The 24,674-nt window shown below is 38.8% G+C and overlaps 1 protein-coding gene across 1 annotated transcript in view; it reads left to right on the top strand.

The window, feature by feature from the left end:
- The window catches only part of wwc3 (WWC family member 3), an 80,357-nt gene that overhangs the window by 26,394 nt on the left and 29,289 nt on the right, over positions 1–24,674 (top strand). The window contains exons 6-22 of the mRNA XM_088078034.1: positions 480–609; positions 1,300–1,449; positions 2,050–2,123; positions 6,423–6,671; positions 7,913–8,002; positions 8,090–8,661; positions 8,738–8,858; positions 9,779–9,859; positions 9,951–10,037; positions 11,179–11,374; positions 11,500–11,670; positions 15,460–15,581; positions 16,913–17,060; positions 17,502–17,666; positions 17,801–17,893; positions 17,987–18,217; positions 18,305–18,432. Of these exons, the coding sequence (XP_087934160.1) occupies positions 480–609; positions 1,300–1,449; positions 2,050–2,123; positions 6,423–6,671; positions 7,913–8,002; positions 8,090–8,661; positions 8,738–8,858; positions 9,779–9,859; positions 9,951–10,037; positions 11,179–11,374; positions 11,500–11,670; positions 15,460–15,581; positions 16,913–17,060; positions 17,502–17,666; positions 17,801–17,893; positions 17,987–18,217; positions 18,305–18,432 (2,808 nt within the window). The remainder of the gene's footprint in view (positions 1–479; positions 610–1,299; positions 1,450–2,049; positions 2,124–6,422; positions 6,672–7,912; positions 8,003–8,089; positions 8,662–8,737; positions 8,859–9,778; positions 9,860–9,950; positions 10,038–11,178; positions 11,375–11,499; positions 11,671–15,459; positions 15,582–16,912; positions 17,061–17,501; positions 17,667–17,800; positions 17,894–17,986; positions 18,218–18,304; positions 18,433–24,674) is intronic.

Here is a 24,674-nt window from a genome sequence, read left to right on the forward strand (position 1 = left end):
TGATGGTTGTGGGGAAAACAGTGTCATCCTTGAAAATAGAAATGAGTGCTGGAAAAAGTACTTGAAATTCCTTGATTTTGACTTGCCAGTCTGTACAAACCATGTGCCACCATTTTTAAATTTTGAGTCTTGACTTTGATAGCATTAATGTTACAAAAGGCCTAAAATACAGCTAGTCAGACTTTTTATCTGCTGATTGACATGAAGTTGAGACATATAGATCAAGCTTCTACATTTCTTTGTCTGTTTAAACTTAAAGTACACAGTCTTTTGTCTTCACAGAGCCGTCTGAAGCCTGATTATACTAAAGCTTCCAAAAGGACGAGTTCCATTATTCTCTGTAAACACTGAAAGACTGAGAGGTTTATCACAAATCCAGCCTCCGGCACCAAACAAAAGAACATGAAACCGCTCTAACATCTGGGCTTTTAACACTCAGCGCCCGAGCAGACGCCTTAACGAGTGTGTTTGTGTCACAGGATCGACAGGAAGATGTCCTGCAGTCAGACAAACTACAAGCTGGACGAGGCTCAGGCCATCTTCAACGAGCTGCGGAGCATCAAGAAGGCCATCAGCACAGGCGAGAAGGAGAGGCAGGACCTCATCCAGGTATCTTTACTGCTGAAACAAACGTCTGTGGTATATTCTCTGCTGACCTCTAGTGTCTGATAACCTTCACTGTTCTTCTGCTTCCCATCATTGTCTTTTAATAAAACACATTTCCAGACATCTGAGTCACCGACCGCGATTTTGTCAGCGAAGCAAAAAAAAAAAAATGTAATGGAGTAATCTATATAATGAATAATAGACGATGAGTCAGTGCGATTGTCAGGACACATTTGCAAAGGCATTTCCTGTAATGTCACCGTCTATTTATGCACACAAACTGGAGGCAGATGACACACTTTAAATGTTAAAATCCTGCTTTCAAAAATGGGATTTTGATCTTTTAATGCTGCATTTTTTGACCCGCTTTGTTGTTTTATTTGTTATCGAAATAATTGTCATATTTTGGTTCATTAATTCAATTCAAGTCGATTTATTACTAAAATCCATTATTACAAATCACAATTTGCCTCAGAGGGCTTTACAGTGTACGACATCCTTCTGTCCGTAGACCCTCACATCAACAAAGGAAAAACTCCGCCCCAAAAAAACCTATAACGGGGAAAAAATGGTAGAAACCTCAGGAAGAGCCCTTGAGTAGGGACCCTTCTTCCAGGATGGACAGACGTACAATAGATGTAAAAAAAACCCCTTATTAAATTAGAGTAGTAATGATATTCTCTGATCCCACAGTGCCTGGCGAAGCTGACGGTGAACTTCCAAAACAGCTTGTCCATCCATGACTCGACCGGCGATGTGGCGAACAGCACTGGAACCGTTGGTGACTCGTGCAATCTGCAGCAGTATTGCGACACAGGCTGTCAGACTGACATCATGGGAGAGGTAGGAGATACTGATACTCCTCCCTGTCTCACCTTAAACAGATTTTAAACTCTGAGGGGGAGTTGAAGAGGTGAACGGAGGGGAGAGACGAGTCAGAATATGTACTCCTGTTAATGCACACATTTTTAGATTCAGCATGACCTATTCTTCTTCCATTAAATGTCCATAAATCCCTTTTTATGACTGTAGAATTTGCCTGAGATTAATCAAGTTTTCTTCAAGTCTAAAATAATCCAGTGATAGTCGTCTCTACTTCCACGGGAACATTGCAAACAGCAGCTGCTCATAGATAATTTGGTATATTTTTAATGGCGCCAATATTCCAAAAAGAAAAAAGATCTAGGCTAAAAATACCAAGCTGAAGTTGCAATCCACAGCTAACTAACTGATTGGGGATGTCGTAAGACTTTAAAAACCCTCTGCCCTAAAAGAAGAATGATCAGCTGCTTAAACTGATGACCAGATAAGCAGCAGGAAGCTCCCTACACTCCCTTCATACATCTGAAATGAGTAATGGTTATGATTAAACCACATTTCTTCCACTATTTCTTATGGAAACTGCTTTGACTTTTAATGATTTTATTTCTCTTTTTTTTCCAGTATGGTTCCCAAGATTCCTCACATTTAGTGGACAAAGTGAAACTTAACTGGCAGTATGAGGAAGCCAAGAAAAAGTAAGTAGGCCTAATGTCTGTCTTTTTAAAATTTCAAGCATTTATCAAAAGTACTTCTTTGACAGGGAGTCTCTCTCACAACTTTACAATACAAAAAAACATTAATATAACAAAGTCAGTTATATTAACAAGGTAGAAGGCAGATATATACTTTCATATCCACCCAAAATTATCCAATTAAATATTTACAGTATTACAATGTTCACCTCGCTAGGTGCAATATAACAGAAAACCATCTTTTTAACTACATTTCCCTCCGTAGTTGCAGTCCTGCTTTTAAAAAGGCGGTTGCTAACAAGCGGCTGAATGAGAGTACAGGACGTCATTACGTTGAACTGCACCAGACGTAGCTTTACAACCAGGTTTTGGTGGCGAACTACACCCCAGTCATGTGACTGGGGTGTAGTTTGTGAAGCCTAATGTTAGCTTTTTATCTCGGCCGATTGCATGAAGGCTTTAAAAATCATTAAAACTGTGTTAATTTGTGAATATTATCTTGCTGAACAAAACATGTTAGTATAATAACATGTGTTTGCCGCAGAGCTTATTTTAATCCAAAATCCAATGGAAAAATCCCACCTGCTTTTTGATGAGGGAATCATGGAGACGCGATCCTGCGAGTTGGCTTAGAAATAACTGTCATCTCTGCAGCACTCTACAAGTAGCAGATAATGCTTTCTACCATTTACTTACCCTTTTTTTGTGTATTTGTGATGTCAAATGTGACACACCAGTAAAAAGAAACACAAAGGCAAACTGGTCTGCTGCAGAGCTGCGTACGCCCCTCTGGTCTACTGGCTATAGGCAAGGAGTCTATTGCCTAATTTTAGAAGGTTTCCCGCAGTTAAAAAACCTTCATATGTGTCCTTTTTTATGTGGAAAAGGGTTATCAGAAACATGTTTCCTAGAATCAACTGATGTGGATCAAATCGTCTAAATTCAGAATTTATCCTGATTCTATTTTACCTTCTCCAAATAAACTATTACTACTAAAAGTATCAAGGCCACATCATCTCCAACAGAAACAAATGTTGTTAATAACATAATAATAATAACAACAAAGATGTATTGTCACAGATGGATTTTACTATCTGAATTTTGAAAAATCTCCTTCTTTCCAACATGAGCTCCTTCAGTATTTGTGACGAGACAACCAGTGTGTCTGTCTGTTTGTTGTTTATCAGTCGTAGTACTATGACACACCGACATGCAGCACTGACTCACAGGCTCCGTCAGCCCCCTCTCGTTCCTCAGGCCCTGTGCGTCGTCCAGTGGGAGGGCGTGTTATGAATAGTATTTGCGCCCGGTGTCCGCGGCTGCTGAGCGATGTCTGGCCAGCGGAATGAGCTGGGTGGTCACATTCTTCCCTGGCCACGCTGCTGCTGACTGTGTGCTGCCTTTGTGTGCGCAGCCAGAGAGAGCTCTGCCCACCGCCTGCCTCGGTGTACACCCTGCTCCTCCGCAAGATGGTTTAATATACACACTGTTTGGTTAAATATATCCCAGCTCACCCCTTTAGCGCAGGTTAAATTATACGTTGGCAAAATCAACATTGAAAGAAATTTCTGTTGGTTTTGAAAAGCGGCACTTCTGAATTCAGCAGGTATGTCAGGAGGCTGCATGCTATTAGTTTTATTGTTTTTGAAAGTTTTTTTTTTATTGGGTTTTCAAATATTTACACATTATACATCATGCTAACATCTGCATCCCACCCATAGGAGACTGACCAGCACACCAAGAGTAATAAATAAAACAAATAATGATCAAATAATATTGCAGTGATTATTATTAAAAGAATGATGATGATAATAATTATTAATAATGATTATTAATAATGATAATAAATGATAAAAGATAATAAAAAATGGTAACAAATATTATTAAGAATATAAATTTAAGAAAATAACTGGAGCAAAAGCCTCACATGCTGAAAGAAAATATATATAAATAATGAATCATAATGATGGCAACAACAACATTAAATATCGTACCAAATATTATAAAGAATATTGATTAGAAAAATGAATAAATTAAGCAAAAATGTAAAATAAGCAAACTCACATGCTAAAATAAAATATAATAAATAATGAATAATGTTGACAATAATAATAGTAACAACAATAATAATTATAACAGTACCAAATATTACAGAGAATATACATTAATGAATAAATAAACCAAAAAATAAACAAAATTACAAACTATGATAAAATATAAATAATAATAAGTGACAAATATAAATAAATACATGTAGCAAAAAATGCTGAAATAAAATTTTATAAAATAAAGGTTCTACAGCGATGCTATAAAGTTATGATTATAAGTTACAGGCATTAAGTTATATTTCTTGTGTACATAGACATCATAGTAGTAGTCTGGGAATGATTGCATCCTTTTAGGATTTTTTTACAGACCCCTGAGTGGTATAAATGAACTTTTCTAACTGCTTCAACTAAGCAACTATGCACAGAGAGAAGCAAGATTTCCAGATTATATAGAATAACATGTCTTGCTGAAAGTGATGACAAAGCAGCAGCGTGGATTTGGGCTTGAGAAAGATTTCAGATCTTTATGAGTAATGCCAAAAACTGCCAGACTTGTCACACACGAAGTGTTTTAAAGACCGCAGCCCAACATTGTGTCATATTTAGGAAAGACGAAAATGAATGAATAAGGGTTGCTGGGTCCCTGCTTGTTGTGTGTATTCTAGCGACTGATACACTAATGGTGTGTGTTGCAGCTGTAAGAGGCAGCAGTGTGACGATAGCTGCAGCAGCAAGAGTCCCCGTGTTATTATTACGCTGGCTCCGTGCACACTTATTTTACAAGATTCATGTTGCTGTGGTGACCCAGCAGCAGCAGTGCCAACCATGACATCAGGGAGGGAGGGAGAGAGAGGAGAGACCTGTGGAAACTTGCATGCTCTGTCACTGAGTCACTCTGTCTGAAATCCAGCGCACATAAACACAGTTATTTCATCAGAGCCGAGGACTCAGTCTGTGAGATCCCACTTAACTGTGTCTGAATAAACGTGTTGGTGATACACACACCTGTGAGACCGCTGGCTGATGTAGCAGCGTGGCTCAGGTAGGAATTACTGCGCTGAATGCTGACATTATAGTCGCAGCTCAAATATGTGGTCTTACATGGAGCTGATTCAGCAGTATTACTATAAACACTGTGCAGAGTACACAGAGGCTGTACTTAATACTGCAGGTAACATTAAATCAGTCAACCCCCAGTAAGCTCTTTTTATAAGTAGCCATCCAGGAGATGACTTTACTAAAAAAAATGCATAGTCAGAAGAACTACCTAATGACTAGGAATAATAGTTATTATCCAGTGAAAATCATGTTTGTTTTTTACACCGTCTTTATTAGATTTTCAAGTAACAGACACGATATGTAACTATATCAATCACATCATACACAAGAAAAATAAAGATTAAAAAAAAATTAATACAAACATTAAATTAAGTAATAGATATAAAGATGATTTAATAATACAAATAAATAAAAATTTAAAACATTTCTCCCGCAGCTAGTAAATAAATTAAATAATAAATATAAAGACTAGTTAATAATACAAATAATAAAATTTTAAATGTTTCTCTCAGAGCTAGTAATTGCCAATGTCCACCTCCATCGCATCATACATTCAATATAAATCATGTTTTTAAAAAATAACGTTTTGTGCCAGTGCCAAAATAAATGTATAAGTAAAAACTATTTTTAAAAAATTAAATAAAATCAAAAATATTTAAAGAATATATTTTAAAGCTAAGATATAATTTGGAAATGAAATATAATTATAATAACTATTATTATTATTAGCAGTAGTAGTAGTAATAGTAGTAGTAGTTGTAGTAGTAATAATAGTAGTGGTGGTAGTACTATTACATATAATAATGAATTTAAAAAACTGATGCCAGTAAACATATTGTTGTGTATGTGGTGCATTGTCACAAACTGGCATAATACAGTTGTCTGTTCGGTTTTGTGAGACATTAAATATATCGTGATAAAATAAATAAATACAATATATGACAAATTCCTATTTTAATACATTTTCATAACCAGTTTTCATTGCTTTTTATTGTTGATCATGGCATATGAACTCCTTGTACCTGGCTGGCTGAGAGTTCAGGCACATTTGGCTTCAGCACAGTTTATGTAAACAAATGTTTGCAACCAGGTAGACGCAGCATGTTCTTGCCTGCCTCTGAAAATAAATGTGTCAGCTGTATTCATGGTTGAACCGCTGCCAGGCGTAAAGACATAATTCATGCTGTACTTTCAGGGTGCAGAGTATACAGCACCAGCTAGCACAGCTGGACAGTGAGAGCTGGTCGGGGCGGGCCGAGGCAGACCGAGACCGGGACTTCATGCAGCTCCTGCGCGAGAAGGAGGCCCTCCTGCAGGAGCTCATCCTGGTCAGCAAGCAGCAGCATTCTCCAGAGACGCTGCTGCAGCTGGAGGAGGAGCGCTGCAAACTGGAGGAGGAGGTGCAGAGGGCTCACAGCTCCCAGAGCCAGGGAGCCAATCAGAGGTGAGTGAGATGACGGTCTGCACTTATGCACAGACGGGGGTGAAATTTAGGAATTTTGCACTTGCACACTGGGCTTCTAGTAGGACATCTGTACTTGATTTGACACTTTTTTTTTTTACTTTCAGACCTTTTCAGAGATAATGTTTTCTTATATTGTAACCTCCATTCTTTGTAATGCAAATCAGTTTCGAAAACCCAAAGAATAAAAAGCTGTTTTCATTTATCTGTTTATCCAAACTTGAAACTGATAAAACTCTTAGAACGTTTTGATTTTTCTCCATCACAGATATACAGTAGCTTTATTACAGTTTTGCACTTTGAAAACTTTGTTTTTTCTGGCATGCCTCTGGTGAATAAAGAACTGAAAAACTGAGATCATTCTTGATAAACTGAAGTCACAGAAGTCCAAGTTTAACAACAGCAAAACGAAATCAAAACACCCATTTACAAACTCTCACAAGTTGTGCAGCATAATTCAAGTCTCATTTATGCAGTTGTATGCTCAGTACCTCACAAACACACGGCCTTTTCTGATGCAGAACTGAACTTCATTTAATTTTCCTCGCTGACAAGGGAGCTGCTGGTCCTCCGCTGCCTTGATTAGTTTGTGTTATTGTGTGACTTTGGTGTTTTAAAGGGTTTGTTTTGGATTCACCACAGTCACACAGTGACACAAGCTAACTGATGGAGGCAGCGTTAGACCAGCAGCTTTTGTGTTCAGTGAGGTAAAATTTCTTTTTTTGAGAATCTGACTTTGAAAAGAGCATAAACAAGTTTCACTTTCAGTTCAGTTTCCCATCAAAAAAGGGCGGCCTTTTCGGTAAATACTGAGCACACGACTGGATAAATAAGACTTTAATTATTCCTGGTGTTAGAGTTTATAAATGGATGTTTTGATATTGTTTTGCTGTTTTTAGATATGGACCTCTATAATTTCAATTCATTGCACATTTCCTCTGTTTTTGGACTCTTGGGCCACAAAGGTTTTCTTCACAAATTTAGCGTAACACTGGGTGAGTAAGTGGTAAACAAATGGTATTTTAAGGGCGAAGTGTTCCTTTAAGTCCCAGTTTCAGTATGTTTATTTCATGTATACCAACAGGACAGTAAAAATCGTAAAGACGAGTATATCGTAAAGCGTAAATAAGAGTGCTAATTTGTCCTGTATGATGAACTTTAAGTGCTCGTTTATCTTATTGAACTTAATTGAATTTGTTTCTCATCAATGACGCTCATGACAGGATCCTGCAGCAGGAGAAGAGGAACGCTCTGCTGAGACAGCTGGAGGAGGCAACACGCATCACCACGTACCTTCACTCCCAGCTGAAGAGGTGCGGCACACACTCCTTCGAGCTTTAAGCTCCTCGTCAGAGCGTCTCTGCGTCTTTTCTCATGTCTCTTATCTTCTTTGTCTCCAGCCTGTCGGCCAGCTCTTTGACGGTGTCGTCCAGCAGCAGCCGTGGCTCTCTCGCCTCCAGTCGGGGCTCCTTGGCGTCCAGTCGAGGCTCCCTCAGCTCCATCAGCTTTAGTGACATCTACGGCGTCCCCCAGTACGAGCGTCATGAGGGGGCTGGGGAACCGCTCGACCCACACCTACGCTACCTGCTGCCACCGGAGACCTTGTCCAGAGACTGCTCCATGTTCACTCCCGACCCCCTGACCCAGGGCAAAACCAAACGCTCCCACGACACCCCGCAGTCACTGGCCTCGCTCTCCTCCCGCTCCTCGCTCTCCTCCTTGTCACCGCCCAGCTCCCCCATGGACACGCCCTACCACTCTGCCCCCCAGGACTGCCCTCTCACCCAGATGACGGAGGAGTACATGGAGCAGGCGGGCCGTGGCTTGTTAGAGGGACTACGGGCGCAGTCGCAAACCCTGTCGCACACCACCATGTTGAGCAGCGAGGACACGGTCAGCCCCACCGCCGTCCATCAGCTGGACAACAAGAGTCACAGAGACGGCGGGGTGCAGGGGGCTTTCACCTCCACAGGTAAGTGAAAGAGATCTGATCATCGTCCCACAGAGTGAAGACGACCTGATGACTAACAGGTTTTTTTTCTCTTTAGGAGTGACTCTGAGGGGAAACAGCGCCAACCGAAGCGGCAGGAGGGCCCGGAGAGTCTCTGCAGGTGTGTCGGAGGACGCTTTGGCCACAGACAGCGGCGTGTTCGAGGCCTGGGGCAGAAGGTGAGAGGAGGTCCACGCTTTGACTGCTAACACAGAATTTAAACACATCTCTCTGGAGCGAATGCGCCCTCTAGTGACAGACGAGGAAACTGCAACAGCTTTGACAGTCGTGGTGTTTGTATCTTCTTGTGCAAATGGATTTAATGCCATCGTACTAAAGACGGGCTTCCATCGCAGATTCGCACAAAACTTACTGAGTTTCCATTGAGTGATTTTATGCGACTTCTCGTCTTGTGATATCAAGAAGCATGGCGATAGATGTTCAAACAATAGCAGCTTTATTTGTATTGTAGCCACCGCGCGAGCCGTCATCATTCCAATCAAAGGCGACGGAGGCGTGTTATGTGAGCAATAATGAAAAACAAGCCCTTTACACGTGAGAGCGGCCTTTATGAGGGATTTCTGGAGGATGATAGTCCACGATTTTACAGAGGAATTATGGATTCAACTTCATTCAAGTTTTGAAGAGTAATGCAATGTAATAACATCTTTTGTATATATGTATATTTTGTCTTTATACACAGTCTATGATCATACCCGAGGGAGCCACTTCCTACCGACAAGCACATAGCCACAGCATCATGTGACCTATAAAAATGAAATGTGCTTCCATTCTAGTTTTGTGAAATATCCAGAACTGCAAGTTTCCATTAGGCAGGTTTTATATTTGCAGTTTCAATTTGCACAATTTGAGGGTTAATGGAAGCCTGTCTAGTGTCACATGACCTCACTGTCTGCAAGACAGCAAGCAAAAAAATCAAATTTTTAAATCTTTGAAATTAATATGAATCATTTTAAGATTAGACAGACATATCACACTCACACAGAAATTGCTTAAAATAGCTAAAAGAAAACAGAAACATCTTCACTCTGTGTGTAACAGGAGAGGATGACTGCTTGTTTTGTCGTTCCTCCAACAGAGCAGAGGAGTCTGACGAGTTGTCGTACATGAAAGAGCTGACGTCTGTGAGCGAGCCCACCCAGATCCAGCTGGGACTTCTGTGAGTGAACGTTTGGCGTGGACTACTCGAAGGTGCTGCGGTTATTATCTGTAAGGTTCTAAGTCCACGTTGCACTTGTTCCCGTTTACAGGTGGGAGTCTAGTTCTCAGTCTCTCCGACTTCATCTGCTGCAGCTCAAGAATTTGAACAGGTCCACTGTGAGAGACGGCTACAAAGTGTGAGTACTCTCAGCTCTGATGATTAAAGCGAAAGTTGGATATTTTGAATGTCTTTTTTTTTTTTTTTTGCCAAAATGCAACCCATCGGCTATCGCCTGATGATTGTTTGTTTGTTTGTTTATTGTTTATTCACAGAGTTGATCAGTAAAATTAGACATGTGAAGTGGGACACCCTGATAAGCTTTTCAAAGCGTGTAAACAGGCGCCCAGACACTAAAAAACATACAAGTTAGCAAATGTAAATGTCGTCCTTCAGCTTGTCATTCAGAATGACTCAAAGATCCTAAAATATAATTATAATAATAATATAATGCATTACAATACAGTACACACACACACTCATACATTTACATAACAATGAATAATAATAATAATTTAGATTTTTATTAGCTTTATTAGCTGGCCACAAACAATCCAGATGTAATACTTGTCTCTCAGCTCCAGCTCTATTCTACATATGAAGTTACAAATATGTGTTAATAAAGGTTTAAATGAGAAATAATTTTAAAAAGAAGTTGCCAGTCAGACTGTAAACAATAACTGAAGACAACAATAAACCGTATAAAAATATCTAAGGAAATTAGCATAAAAAGGACACTTAGGATTTTCTTTCGTAGCGATAAATCACAGGAAATTAATTAATGAAAAAAAGTTTCCATCTCTTGACTTTCATGAGAAATTAGAAGCTTTTGGTGAGTAGCTAAATTTAATGTAGGATTTTATGTAGAATAGTCATATATAAGCGTTGTGCTTCTGCCTGCACCTTTTCAGTCATTACCACCATACGTTATTTATTTTACGCTGTTATCTAAAATGTACACACTTATTGTACATTAGAGCGTATATTGTAAGTCCTTTTTGTCCTTTTTGTTTTGTTTATGATGACTGAATAAAAATAATACCACTAAAAGTGATGAAATTTGAAACAGGCCACCAGCAACTGAGGCTTGATGTGAAAATCTTACTAATTTTGAATTATTTTTTTTTAATTGTGCAACTATACAGAGACATAGTAGACAAAAAAAGATACAGTGATCAACTTACAGAACACATAAGCAAACAATTATAGACAATAATTCTTACTAATGTTATTTACACGTAGAAATCTCACGTTGTGAGCGTCGCTCTGTTGATGTCCAGGTACGTGAAGGTGCACTTGATTCCACTGGACGCCGGCAGGGCCTGTGCGTTTTACTGTTGTACGGCGTTGGAGCCGCAGTCCCAGATGAGTTTCAACGAAGGCTTCCGCATTCCTGTCCCTGCAAACGCCCTGGCGGTGTGCGCCCTGCAGCTGTCTGTCTGCTCGCTGGGACCTCAGGCTCAGGAGGAACCGCTGGTGGGTCTGAACGGCTCAGCAGAGACCAGAACCGCCACCGAACCAGTGATCCTAAAAGCTCCATCATACATGTTGCTCAACGCTGATATCTTAATTGAAATAATATTTTGCGGGTGTCCCTGCAGGGTACAGCCCAGGTGAGCTTGGCTGACTGCGAGGGGAGTGCAGAGATGGTTTACCACTGGCTGCGAGTGCACATGCTGAGCGGGACGGAGTTATCGAGGCCTGAACAGAAGAGCCTCAGTCACCGGAGACACCACGACGGCCAGGAAGACGAGCAAAGGCCCAGAGCCATGGTAAACATACAAACATTTATCCCTCCAGTAAATAACAGCAGTGTGCAGAAACAACATAACAGCACAGGAGGTGATCGCAGGCATCTCGGGCTTTAGGGAGATAAAATGATGGTCATATTATTTTCCATAGAAATCCAGACAAATTAAAATAAGAAATGTCTCAGAGAGGTCAAGAAGCCCCTCATCCCAACTTTAAAACAATGAACAATAAGAAGGAAAAAAAAAGAAAATACTGAAAAAAGATAAATGACGACAAAAAACTGAGCTGAAACAGTTACCACCTTTGAAACCTGAGCAAACTGGCTTAAGAAGCAATGACCCCAAAATTAGAGAGAAATTAGTGAAAAAGTACATGAAAATTAACTGAATATTTTCCCCCAAAAAAAGCAACCAAACAAAAAACAAAAAAAAAGAAAAAGCAATGTAAAAAAAACAAACAAAATGAAAACAAACAAAACAAAAAAGAAAGAGACATTAAAGAAGTGCTTAAAAACTGTAATAAATCAGTAAAATAATTTTAAATATATAATTATGATAATTGAAAATAAAGTTTTCTGTAACTTTTTTAAAAAATGCTCTCAGAATCTACTAATTTCTTGAAATTTTGACATTTCTTGCCAAGTTGCTCACCGCCTTATTTCCCATATTTTTAAAAAAGAAAATAAAACCAATTTGCTCAATTAGTTTAAAGGTTTAATAATTTGTGAAAGATGCAACAAAAAGGTTTTTTCATTTATTTATTTATTTATTTTCCTTGCAAAGCAATAGTGATATGTAGGTAGTTTTTATAAAATGCTCTTTCCTGTCTCTGGTACACCTGCATCGACGCTATTTGGGGAATCAGCTGTTTTATGACAGGACAGATCCACAGTCTGTATGAGCCGAAACAACAAGCTGTGTGCTGCTTCTGAAGCTGTTACATACACAGGCTTCTAATCAGATCTTTGCCTGAATTTAGGCTATATAATTATTATTTTTAAATTGTTATTGCTTCTTATATGCAGATTTTGTCATTGTATTTTATCATGTTTTATGTGTATTTAATATTTAATCTGACTGTATTCTATAATACAGCTTCTAGTGAAAATATTTATATTTCTGTAACCGCAGTGACAACAAACATCTGTCGCCTGTAAGATCAGAATCAGCACATTAACCAAAACACGCGGGATGTTTTTAAGACAGCTGATGGTTCATCATGTTTGACACTTAAAAATACTTGTATGTACAATGGTACATATACTACTCATACTTATTATTTCCATGAATTCATATAAGGATTCATGACGATAAATACGAGGGGAAAGCAGGGTGAGTGTGCGCAAACATCTCATGTGACAATGTTACATTTCACCTCTGTGACTAAGAGCCTTTATTACTCTTTATTTTATTTCTCATCTCGGCTACTTTTCACCACGTTGTCCCTGTTCAGCCTTTATAACGTGCATTAAACGACGTAATAAAATAATAACGATAACAATAATTATATGAATAATAATTATAGTCATGATAATAATATTAATGCTCAGCATTTATGGCACACTATTTAAGTTACAGATTGCAAAGGTATTTAAAAAGGCAGAATATAATCTTTCTTTTTTTTTAAGAAAACAGATAAAGTAGCTGAAGAACTGATAATGCTGATAACAGCCGGCTGAATTTAAACAGTATATGACATGATGCTACACACGCTTGTACAGTAGGTGGCGGTATGCACTTCAAAGGTGTTTATGATCCGCCAATAATCAAAACAAGAAGAAGAAGAGGCTGGGGAAAAGCAACTCTCGCGAGACGGCGCGAGATCCAAAATGGCGGCACCCTGCTGCTGGAGCGAAAACAAAACAAACATTTCTCATCGGACATTTTCTTTCTAATTTGTTGTTTTTTCTTCTAACTTCTTCATTCACCGCGTATTTTTCTTAAACGGATTGCTTTACCAATCGAGTCGGACCACCTAGAGGATTATATCGACGACTATTTCAACAGATACCGCACCGAGAGCACGAAGACTTAGTCCGCCACCGAACCCGCTAAATCCAGACTACAAACGACTCACTTCGGACTCACTTCCCAGCTCTGGTAAATCTCCATCCGCATCCCCAAACCCCCCCTGCTGCACAGAGGTAAGCGATGTACTCAAACCCATCGAAAATAAACTCCGGACTGGACGCCAAAATTGCACCCGCCTCGAACAAATAGAGTCACTCACCGAGGAAAACAAAACCCGAAAACACACCGTCAACTGCATCACCAGCCACCTTACCTGAGTCTCCTCAACTCACCTCCCTCACCGCCGACAACAAAACCACGAAAGAGACTTTTATGGACTGAAAAGCTTTTCTCCGGAATCCCTGAACGCACCACAGACGACCCCAAAGAGCAGTTTAAGGACTTGATGAAAAAGTAACTGAAACTGCCCACAGACACCGTCGACAGGGACAGAAAAAACCACAGCGACCGACCTCCTGCAGTCACCGCAAAATCTGAGCAACAAAAACAGAAGGAACTGGTTCACATACCCAAAACAAATCATGGACAGACGGAAACAAACGATCAAAGAAGGAAAAAGAGCAATAATCTCAGTGATGATCTCTCAAACTTTACGGATATACCGAAATAAGGACAGACACCCCCCAACACACACACACACACACACACACACACACACACACACACACACACACACACACACGGTGGTTACTTAAGTCTTTCAACTCTGACATAAACATAATACAAATATACACAAACTCAACCCCCCTCCCTTCTAATCGAATTGATTTTGTTGTTTTTTAATTTATTTTTATTTTTTGGTTACTTCTCTGTTTTCACTCGCTATTTTCCATCTGTCTCCTTCTTCGCCTCGTCCTTTTTTTGTGTGTGTTTTGTTTGTTACTCATCCAAATTTACGTTGTTAGCTTTGTAATTTATGTTGTTGATGTTATTGGCTTTGTGATTATTATGTATAATTTAATGCTTTATTCCTTAAAGGGGTTGTTCCCTCTCACTGTTAGGCAATGTCCTTTTTTATGTTTCCTGCCTATATTGTATCTATTGTATGTTTTTCTATGAAAAAATAATAAAAACTGTAAATCTTAAAAAAAAAACCCATCTGCTGTCCTATTATCACAGAGCCGAGGAGAAGCGCAGCCGGATTCTCTAAACACGCGACCTCCTTCACATCTTTTCTTGACCTCGTGACGTTTTTTGTTTTTTTTTTGACGACGTGAAGGTTAAGGAAAAGTGTTTAGAAAACTAACTACTAAACTTTTCGACTGCAGCCAAGATTCCTGCTAAAAAAAGCCTTTGCTCTTTGCTTAAGGTCGACACCAAAGAGTGATTTTTTTCTTCCGATATGGTTTCATTAACAGTCAGAAAAATAAATATATTTGTTGGTTAATGTTGTTTTTTATACTTGTCCCTGCACTCATCTTGTGACGGCTCAGGAGAGATTTCAGAGACACGGACCTGAGTGAGAGTCTTCTAAAGCATCCACCTGCTGGCAGAATATCAAAAAATAACAGTCCAGAGTTGTGAAATAAATGGTAATGAGATGATTGTTACGCTGCATTAAATACATGAAACTGTAAATCATGCCCCGCCTTAAAGAGAAACTCTTAGTGTCGTAAATCAACTCTTAGCTTGCGGTCTTCAGGTGTGCAGGTCGTTAAAAAAACGAGCCAAACGGGCCCTCACACTGCTGCTTCAACACACACGACCTCACACTGAGGAGGGAGGAGGGCTGTTATGGACTGTGAGGATGGTGTTTGATTATTTGCTCTGACATTTTAGGACACTGTATGCAGTCTGCTGTCACGCAACACGGCCACCACACACCTGGAGGAGCGAGAGGCGGAGCTGGAGCTGCAGAGGCTGGAGAAGAAGGACGAGCCGGGGGAGGCGGCATCTGAGAGGTGACGACTTTTTCTGCTTGAAACCAGCTCTGTCATGTCACGTACAAAAACATTTTTATGTCTGTGTGCCGGCGATAGCCGCGGACAGTCGTGTCCGTCCGTCTGTACGTTCGTCTCTCTCTGTCCCATTCTTCAGAACACCTTGAGGGAATTTCGTGAGATTTGGCAGAAATGTTCACTTGGACTCAAGGATGAACTGATTCGACTTTAATAGTCAGCGGCCGCAGTGACCTTGCATTTGGCTCATTCTTGTGATGACTCCAGAGCACCTCGAGGGAATTTCTTCAGATTTGACACAAACGTCCACCTAGACTTAAAAATGAACTGATCAGAATCAGTTTGTTACATCCAAATATACAGCTAACACACACGGAGGCCAAATACTGTGCCCCACAGTCACACATAATACACAAACACACACGCAGACAGCAATTTTTTAATTTTTATTTGCGATTAAGACAAAGACACAGACTCACTCACAGACTGATGACAATCTGGTGTTCAAAGGTCAAGGTCACTGTGACTTCACAAAATATGTTTTTGTCCATTACTCATGTGTATCCAAAATGTCAGGGGTCAACGTCAGTGTGACGTGACATCTTAGCAGTTTTGGTGATTAATTAGTTACAGACTTAGTAGTTACAGTAATTAAATAACAAAATAATTGTAATTGTAATGTGTTGCAGTTACTAAAAAATGTAATTAAATTAGTTACTAATCAAAATGTGATCAAAAATCAGGTTATATATTCTTTTCTTCAAAAAGTTTATATGTTGAATAGAACAGTCATTCTTATGCTTGACATCTTTTTGCCATGCAAGAATGCCTTTTTTGGCATATTTTTGGACAATGGTGGTCAGCAAAGCTGTAAAGACAAATTTTGCACAACATTTATGCGTTTACGTTTTTAGGTCTTTTCAGCTTTTTTGCCCTGTTTAAAAGATTTCTGAGAAAAAAATTAAAAAGTAATTAAATGTAACAAGTTGCATTACTTTGATGAGGTACTTTAAATAGTTATGTAACTTATTTTTATTTTATTTGTAAAAGGGTATCTAGTAATCTGTAGCCCATAGCATTTGAAGAGGAACCTCCCAACACTGGTCATAAGTCAGGAACAGAACGAGGTGCATTTGGAGGGATATCGAAATAGTCGCACTAATCTTGGGTGCCCACCATGACACTGTGCTGATTGTATAAATATTCTGTGCCCCTGGGTGGAAGATGTGTGTGAACTGTAAGAGCAGTTTGACTGGTGCACGGAGGCATACATCCGTGTGCTGATAGCTCCAGTTTTGGCTCCGGTGTTAAAGTGAAATGGGTGTGTTTTGCAGGAGTTGGCAGGCGGAGTCGGTGGACAGCGGCTGCAGCAACAGCACAGCGTTCACAGCTCCTTTCTCGGAGGGCCTGTGTGCAGAGGGCATCTGCATCACCACCGGAGCGCGCTGTGACCAGACAAACAGTAAACTAGCTACAGTAAAGGTAAAATCTGTGCGGCTGTTCATTTTTATCCACTAGCACCTTGAGAATCTTTGGTACTAAGTGCACGGTTCCCACAGTCATGGAACACCTGGAAAAGTTGTGGAATTTTACGATCACATTCTCCAGGCCTGAAAAAGTCATGAAAGTAGTAAAAATCATTGTAAAAATCGAATTTTGGAAGAGTCATGGAATTTTTGTTTTGTGTAATAAATTTGTTTTAGTAATTTTTTGTAGATAACCTTCAACGTAATGTAGTGTAACGTCCATCTCTCCCTTCTTCTCCCTTCACCTTGAAATTATGGTTGAATGTGATGTGTTTAAATAACGGCAGGCACGTGAGGCGAGATTTTTTTATTATAGGTCCTTGAAAAGTTTTGGAAAAGTTTGGACATTTTGTCCATGAAAATGTTTTGGAACCCTGAAAGTGATTTGCTGTTGCAGGTTGAGAAGGCCACCATGACAGAAGGACTGTTCCCAGAGCTGGTGCGAGTCCGGCCCAAAGACCGGGGCGGTCGCTGGGGTCACGCCTCCCCGTTCATGCGCAGCAGCACCATCGTTCGCTCTCAGACGTTCTCTCCTGGCGCTCGTAGTCAGTATGTCTGCAGGGTGAGTTTTTTGCAGACATTTTAACAATCTCCTTGTTAGCGTTGTTGACATGATTGTTGTTGTTAATATTTCTGTTGACGGCCCTGTGTCCTGTGTCCTGAGCTCCTTCTCTTCTTGATTTTTTTCCTTTTCAGTTATATCGCAGCGACAGTGACAGCTCAACTCTACCAAAGAAATCACCTTTTGTCAGGAACACGTTGGAAAGAAGAACGTTGCGATATAAGCAGGTACAGTCTCGTTATTTTTTCTTAACCTTGCACATATGAGTGTTTCTAGTTTCTGAGGCGTGTGTGTATGTGTGTGTGTGTGTGTGTGAGCAGCAGTCGTACCGCTCCTCCCTGGCTGAGCAGCCGACACGTACCTCCCTGGACCTGGAGCTGGATCTCCAGGCCTGCAGGACGCGTCAGAGGCAGCTAATGGAGGAGCTGAGCGCTCTGAGGGAGCTGAAGCTGAGACTTGAGGACCAGCAAACCAGGGATACCACCGAGCTCCCCCATTGGGCACTGAGGGATGAGCGCTTCCGCTGCCTGCTCAGAGAGGCCCAGAGACAGGTGAGACTGAAACAGCAACAGTTACATTACAAGCCAGGTGAGATGCAGCCTCGCCCAGCAGCAGTTGACTGCTTTTTTGTGTTTCAGGCCGGCCAAAGCAAGCAGGAGCAGCGTCAGGAGGAGGCGGCAGAGAGGAGGCTGAGGAAGGCTTCTAAAGAGGTTCTGCAGATGAGGGGGCAGAGCCAGAAGGAGCCCCTGCCTGTGCAGACTTTCAGGTATGGACTGTGTTGACTCCTGGTCAACTTTCACACCATCATTCCACTGAGATTTCACCCTCATGCTGATTAAAGTCAGCGAAATTTAAGTCAGAGCATCTTTAGGTTTTGTAATGTAACACAGGGGCTTAATCACAATACATCATGAGGGGTACAAGTAATAATATTCAGAAAATATCAAGTGTTGTCCGTCTTATGTCATCAAAAAACATGGAAAAACACTGTAGTCTAATATGTCATCAAAACTCATGATAGAAATCATTATATAACATGTCATAAAAATCTTTTTTTAAAAATCGTAGTATGGTTTGATAACAAAATTTTAAAAAAATCTCACACTAAAGTATACCCTCAAAAATCATTATAAAAGTCATGTAAGTATTATGTAATCAAAAATCATTTTAAAAAATCATAGAATACGATACTGTTATAAAAAATCAAATCATAAATTAAAGTCACATGCCATCAAAAATAATTTAAAAAACACATATTAAAGTGTACTGTCAAAAACCAAAACCAAAACATCATAAAATATGATGTATGTGCCTAAAAAATTATACACAAACTTCATAGTGTAGTATGTCCTATAAAATAATGAAAAAAAATCACACTATAGTATGCTGTCAAAAATTCATTAGAAAAATAGCATAGTATACTATGTCATAAAAATCATAAAGTTCATAGTGGTACTATATGGTACCACTATGGTATATGGTAGTATACCATAAAGTAACCATGAAATACATCATAGTTTACTATGTTTTAGAAATCATGCAAGAAAGTTGTAGTACAGTATGCCATCAAACTTCTCGAAAAAAACGTCATAGAATAGTATGTCATGAAAAATCGTGCTAAAAAACCAAAGTATAATATGTCATCAGAAATCACGCAAAAACGTCATAGTGTAGTGTGTCATCAAAAATCGCGCAAAAACGTCATATTATATAGTGAAATAGCAAAAAGAATCAAGGGAACCAGAATGTATGCAAAACATAGGATTTTATTAAGAAGTCAAGAACATGAACATAAAAGGCTCATAAAATTTCAGCTTAAAATTACTCTTTAAAAAAAAGGTGCACCGACTTAATTAACAAGTTTATCTTATGTGTCCTCAAACAATGCGCCTGTGGCCTTCTTTAAACAGCTGTGTTGTTTTAGAGCAGATTGAGCACAGACTGACCACTTTTGCCGGGGATGGGGCGCCTGTTAAGACATGAATGAGAGAAGAAAACACAACCACAAAACGAAACCCTTTAGAAGTCACATTGTAGTTTAAAGCACAAAATCAAGGATCATTTTTGAAAATGGCATAGTGTGGAATGTTATCAAAAATTACCAAAATGTTATAGTATTGTATGTCGTCAAAAATCACAAAAAAAACTCAGTGTAGTAGGTCATCAAAAATGACCCAATAACATTATAGTGTAGTACGTCGTAAAAAATCACCCAAACTGACCCAAAAATGTCATAGTGTAGTATGTTGTCAAAAATGACCCCAAAACGTTATAGAATAGTATGTCGTCAAAAATTACGCCAAAAAGGTCATAGTATGGCATGTTGAAAAAAAGGCCAAAATAGTCAAAATATAGAAGTCAAAAAAACCAACCAAAGACAACATGGTATAGCATAGTGAGATACCTCATAGTATAGCATGTTGAAAAAACGGCCAAAACCCTCATAATTTAGCATGTCCAAAATTGTCAAAATACAACATGTCCAAAAAACTGCTGAAAACCACATAGTATAGCATGTCGAGACACGTCATGTCGAAAAAATGGTCAAAAAACGTCAAAATATAGCAAGTCATAAAACGAAAAGTCACATAATATAGTATGTTGAAAAATGTCGAAATATGTCCCAAAACCAGCTGAAAACTGCCTAAAATAGTGTGCTGAGTTCAACTGAACTTTTTATTTTTTTTAAACTTTTAATTAATTTTATTTTATTGTATGTTTTATTCATTTATGTTTTAATGGATTTTAATCTGTTTCACTGGTTAATATTAAATATATCATTTTACTATTTTAACATATTTAATTGTTGTACTTTGTGCTGTTATCTTGTCATTTCCCTCTTATCTACAGTTTGAATATTTGACTTATTTATCTTTTTTATTATTATTATTATTATCCTTTTATCTATATCTTTTCCTGTTTATTTTATATTTACCTGTTTATTTCTTTTTACCTGTTGTTTATTTATTTATTTTAATTTATCTATTCATTTATTAATTTACTTCTTTTATTACTTCAATGCTTTAGTGCTTTATTTAATCGCAAAGTTTTGTTATTTCTGCATGTGTGTATCTGAATGTGTGTGTATGTATGTGTGTGTAAGCGGGGGGGATTGCTTTCACTGTGAAGCACTTTGTGTTACAGTCTGCTTGTTTAGAAAGTGCGATACAAATAAAGTCTAAGAGATTGATTGATTGATTAATTGATTGATTGATTAATTGATTGATCCATCAAAAAATGTCCAAAAACATCATAATAGAGCATTTCGAAAAAAGGACCAAAAAGGCCATACTGTAGTATACCAAAACACTGTGATAATATGACGTCCCAAAACAGCTGAAAACAGCTGAAACCGCCTAAAATAACAACCCGATGTGAACCATAGCATAGAATGTTGCAAAAACGGCCAAAATTACCAAACTATAGCATGTCAGAAAAACAACGCCTGAAATATTGTGCCGAAACACACCATAGCATACAATGTTGCAAAAAACGACAAAAAAATGGCAAAGAAAGCAATACTATGGTATAGCAAAAAATATAAGAAATTTACATTTCCCAAAAACATCCAAAAATAGCTGTGAACAACCTAATGTACTATGTCAACACTTGTTTTTAGGAGGGGTCAAATTTTGACTTTTTCGCCATACTATACTATTGCCGTGCTGGTCATTTTATTGACATGCAAAATTATGAGGTTTTTGGCCCTAATTCCTATTTTGTACACCATGGTGTGTCTATACGAACTAATCTATGTAGTTTTCAGCCATTTTTAGGAGGGGTCAAATTTCAACTTTTTTTCGCCATACCATTTTATTGCTTTTTTGGCCATTTTTTTGACATGCTAAATTATGAGGTTTTTGGGCTATTTTGGCCTTTGGCTTGTAGACACGCCATGGTACGCAAAGTGGGAATAAAGACTAAAATAGGCCCAAAACCCCATAATTCAGCATATCAAAAAATGGCCAACAAGGCAATAGTATAGTATGGCGAAAAAGTCAAAATTTGACCCCTCCTAAAAATAGCTGAAAACCACATAGAATAGCTCGTAGAGACGCGCCATGGTCTACAAAGTGGAAATAAAAGCCAAAAAAAGGCCCAAAACCTAATGATTTAGCATGTAAAAAAATGGCCAACAAGGCAATAGTATAGTATGGCAAAAAAAGTCAAAATTTGACCCCTCCTAAAAATGGATGAAAACTACATAGAATAACTCGTATAGACGCGCCATGGTGTGCAAAGTGGGAATAAAGGCCAAAAGAGGCCAAAATCCTCGAAATTTAGCACGTCAAAAAAATGGCCTGAAAAAAAAGGCAATAGTATAGTATGCGAAAAAAGTCAAAATTTGACCCCTCTCAAAAATGGCCGAAAACCACATAGAATAGCTCGTAGAGACGTGCCATGGTGTACAAAGTGGAAATGAAAGCCAAAAAAGGCCAAAAACCTCGGAATTTAGCACGTCAAAAAAATGGCCGGAAAAAGAAGGCAATAGTATAGTATGAAAAAAAGTCAAAATTTGACCCTCCCACAAATGGCCGAAAACCACATAGATTAGCTCGTAGAGACGCACCATGGTGTGCTAACTAGGAATAAAGGCCAAAAAAGGCCAATGATCTCGGAATTTAGCACGTCAAAAAAATGGCCGGGAAAAAAAAGGCAATAGTATAGTATGCGAAAAAAGTCAAAATTTGACCCCTCCCAAAAATGGCCGAAAACCACATAGAATAGCTTGTAGAGACACGCCATGGTGTACAAAGTGGAAATGAAAGCCAAAAGAGGCCAAAAACCTCGGAATTTAGCACGTTAAAAAACTGGCCGGAAAAAAAAAGGCAATAGTATAGTATGCGAAAAAAGTCAAAATTTGACCCCTCCCAAAAATGGCCGAAAACATCATAATAGAGCATGTCGAAAAAAGGACCAAAAAGGCCATACTATAGTATACCAAAACACTGTGATAATATGACGTCCCAAAACAGCTGAAAACAGCTGAAACCGCCAAAAATAACAACCCGATGTGAACCATAGCATAGAATGTTGCAAAAACGGCCAAAATTACCAAACTATAGCATGTCAGAAAAACAACCGACATGTCCCAGAAACAGCTTAAAACCGCTTGAAATATTAAAATAAACACACCATAGCATACAATGTTGCAAAAACGACAAAAAATGGCAAAGAAAGCAATACTATGGTATAGCAAAAAATATAAGAAATTTACATTTCCCAAAAACATCCAAAAATAGCTGTGAACAACCTAATGTACTATGTCAACACTTGTTTTTAGGAGGGGTCAAATTTTGACTTTTTCGCCATACTATACTATTGCCGTGCTGGTCATTTTATTGACATGCAAAATTATGAGGTTTTGGGGCTTTTTTGGCCCTAATTCCTATTTTGTATACCACGGTGCGTCTATACGAGCTATTCTATGTATTTTTCAGCCATTTTTAGGAGGGGTCAAATTTCGACTTTTTTCGCCATACCATAGTATTGCTTTTTTGGCCATTTTTTTGACATGCTAAATTATGAGGTTTTTGGGCTTTTTTGGCCTTTGGCTTGTAGAGAGACGCCATGGTACGCAAAGTGGGAATAAAGACTAAAATAGGCCCAAAACCTCATAATTCAGCATGTCAAAAAATGGCCAACAAGGCAATAGTATAGTATGGCAAAAAAAGTCAAAATTTGACCCCTCCTAAAAATAGCTGAAAACCACATAGAATAGCTTGTAGAGACGCGCCATGGTATACAACGTGGGAATAAAAGCCAAAAAAAGGCCCAAAACCTCATGATTTAGCATGTAAAAAAAATGGCCAATAAGGCAATAGTATAGTATGGCAAAAAAAGTCAAAATTTGACCCCTCCTAAAAATGGATGAAAACTACATAGAATAACTCGTATAGACGCGCCATGGTGTGCAAAGTGGGAATAAAGGCCAAAAGAGGCCAAAATCCTCGAAATTTAGCACGTCAAAAAAATGGCCTGAAAAAAAAGGCAATAGTATAGTATGCGAAAAAAGTCAAAATTTGACCCCTCTCAAAAATGGCCGAAAACCACATAGAATAGCTCGTAGAGACGTGCCATGGTGTACAAAGTGGAAATGAAAGCCAAAAAAGGCCAAAAACCTCGGAATTTAGCACGTCAAAAAAATGGCCGGAAAAAGAAGGCAATAGTATAGTATGCGAAAAAAGTCAAAATTTGACCCCTCCCACAAATGGCCGAAAACCACATAGATTAGCTCGTAGAGACGCACCATGGTGTGCTAACTAGGAATAAAGGCCAAAAAAGGCCAATGATCTCGGAATTTAGCACGTAAAAAAAATGGCCAGAAAAAAAAGGCAATAGTATAGTATGCGAAAAAAGTCAAAATTTGACCCCTCCCAAAAATGGCCGAAAACCACATAGAATAGCTCGTAGAGACACGCCATGGTGTACAAAGTGGAAATGAAAGCCAAAAGAGGCCAAAAACCTCGAATTTAGCACGTTAAAAAACTGGCCGGAAAAAAAAGGCAATAGTATAGTATGCGAAAAAGTCAAAATTTGACCCTCCCAAAAATGGCCAAAACATCATAATAGAGCATGTCAAAAAAGGACCAAAAGGCCATACTATAGTATACCAAAACACTGTGATAATATGACGTCCCAAAACAGCTGAAAACAGCTGAAACCGCCAAAAATAACAACCCGATGTGAACCATAGCATAGAATGTTGCAAAAACGGCCAAAATTACCAAACTATAGCATGTCAAAAAAACAACCGACATGTCCCAGAAACAGCTTAAAACCGCCTGAAATATTGTGCCGAAACACACCATAGCATACAATGTTGCAAAAAACGACAAAAAAATGGCAAAGAAAGCAATACTATGGTATAGCAAAAAATATAAGAAATTTACATTTCCCAAAAACATCCAAAAATAGCTGTGAACAACCTAATGTACTATGTCAACACTTGTTTTTAGGAGGGTCAAATTTGACTTTTTACATACTATACTATTGCCGTGCTGGTCA

This window comes from Plectropomus leopardus, chromosome 5 (assembly GCF_026936395.1).
Source record: "Plectropomus leopardus strain MGB_pleo_1.0 chromosome 5, ASM2693639v1, whole genome shotgun sequence".
NCBI classification, from domain to species: Eukaryota; Metazoa; Chordata; class Actinopteri; order Perciformes; family Serranidae; genus Plectropomus; species Plectropomus leopardus.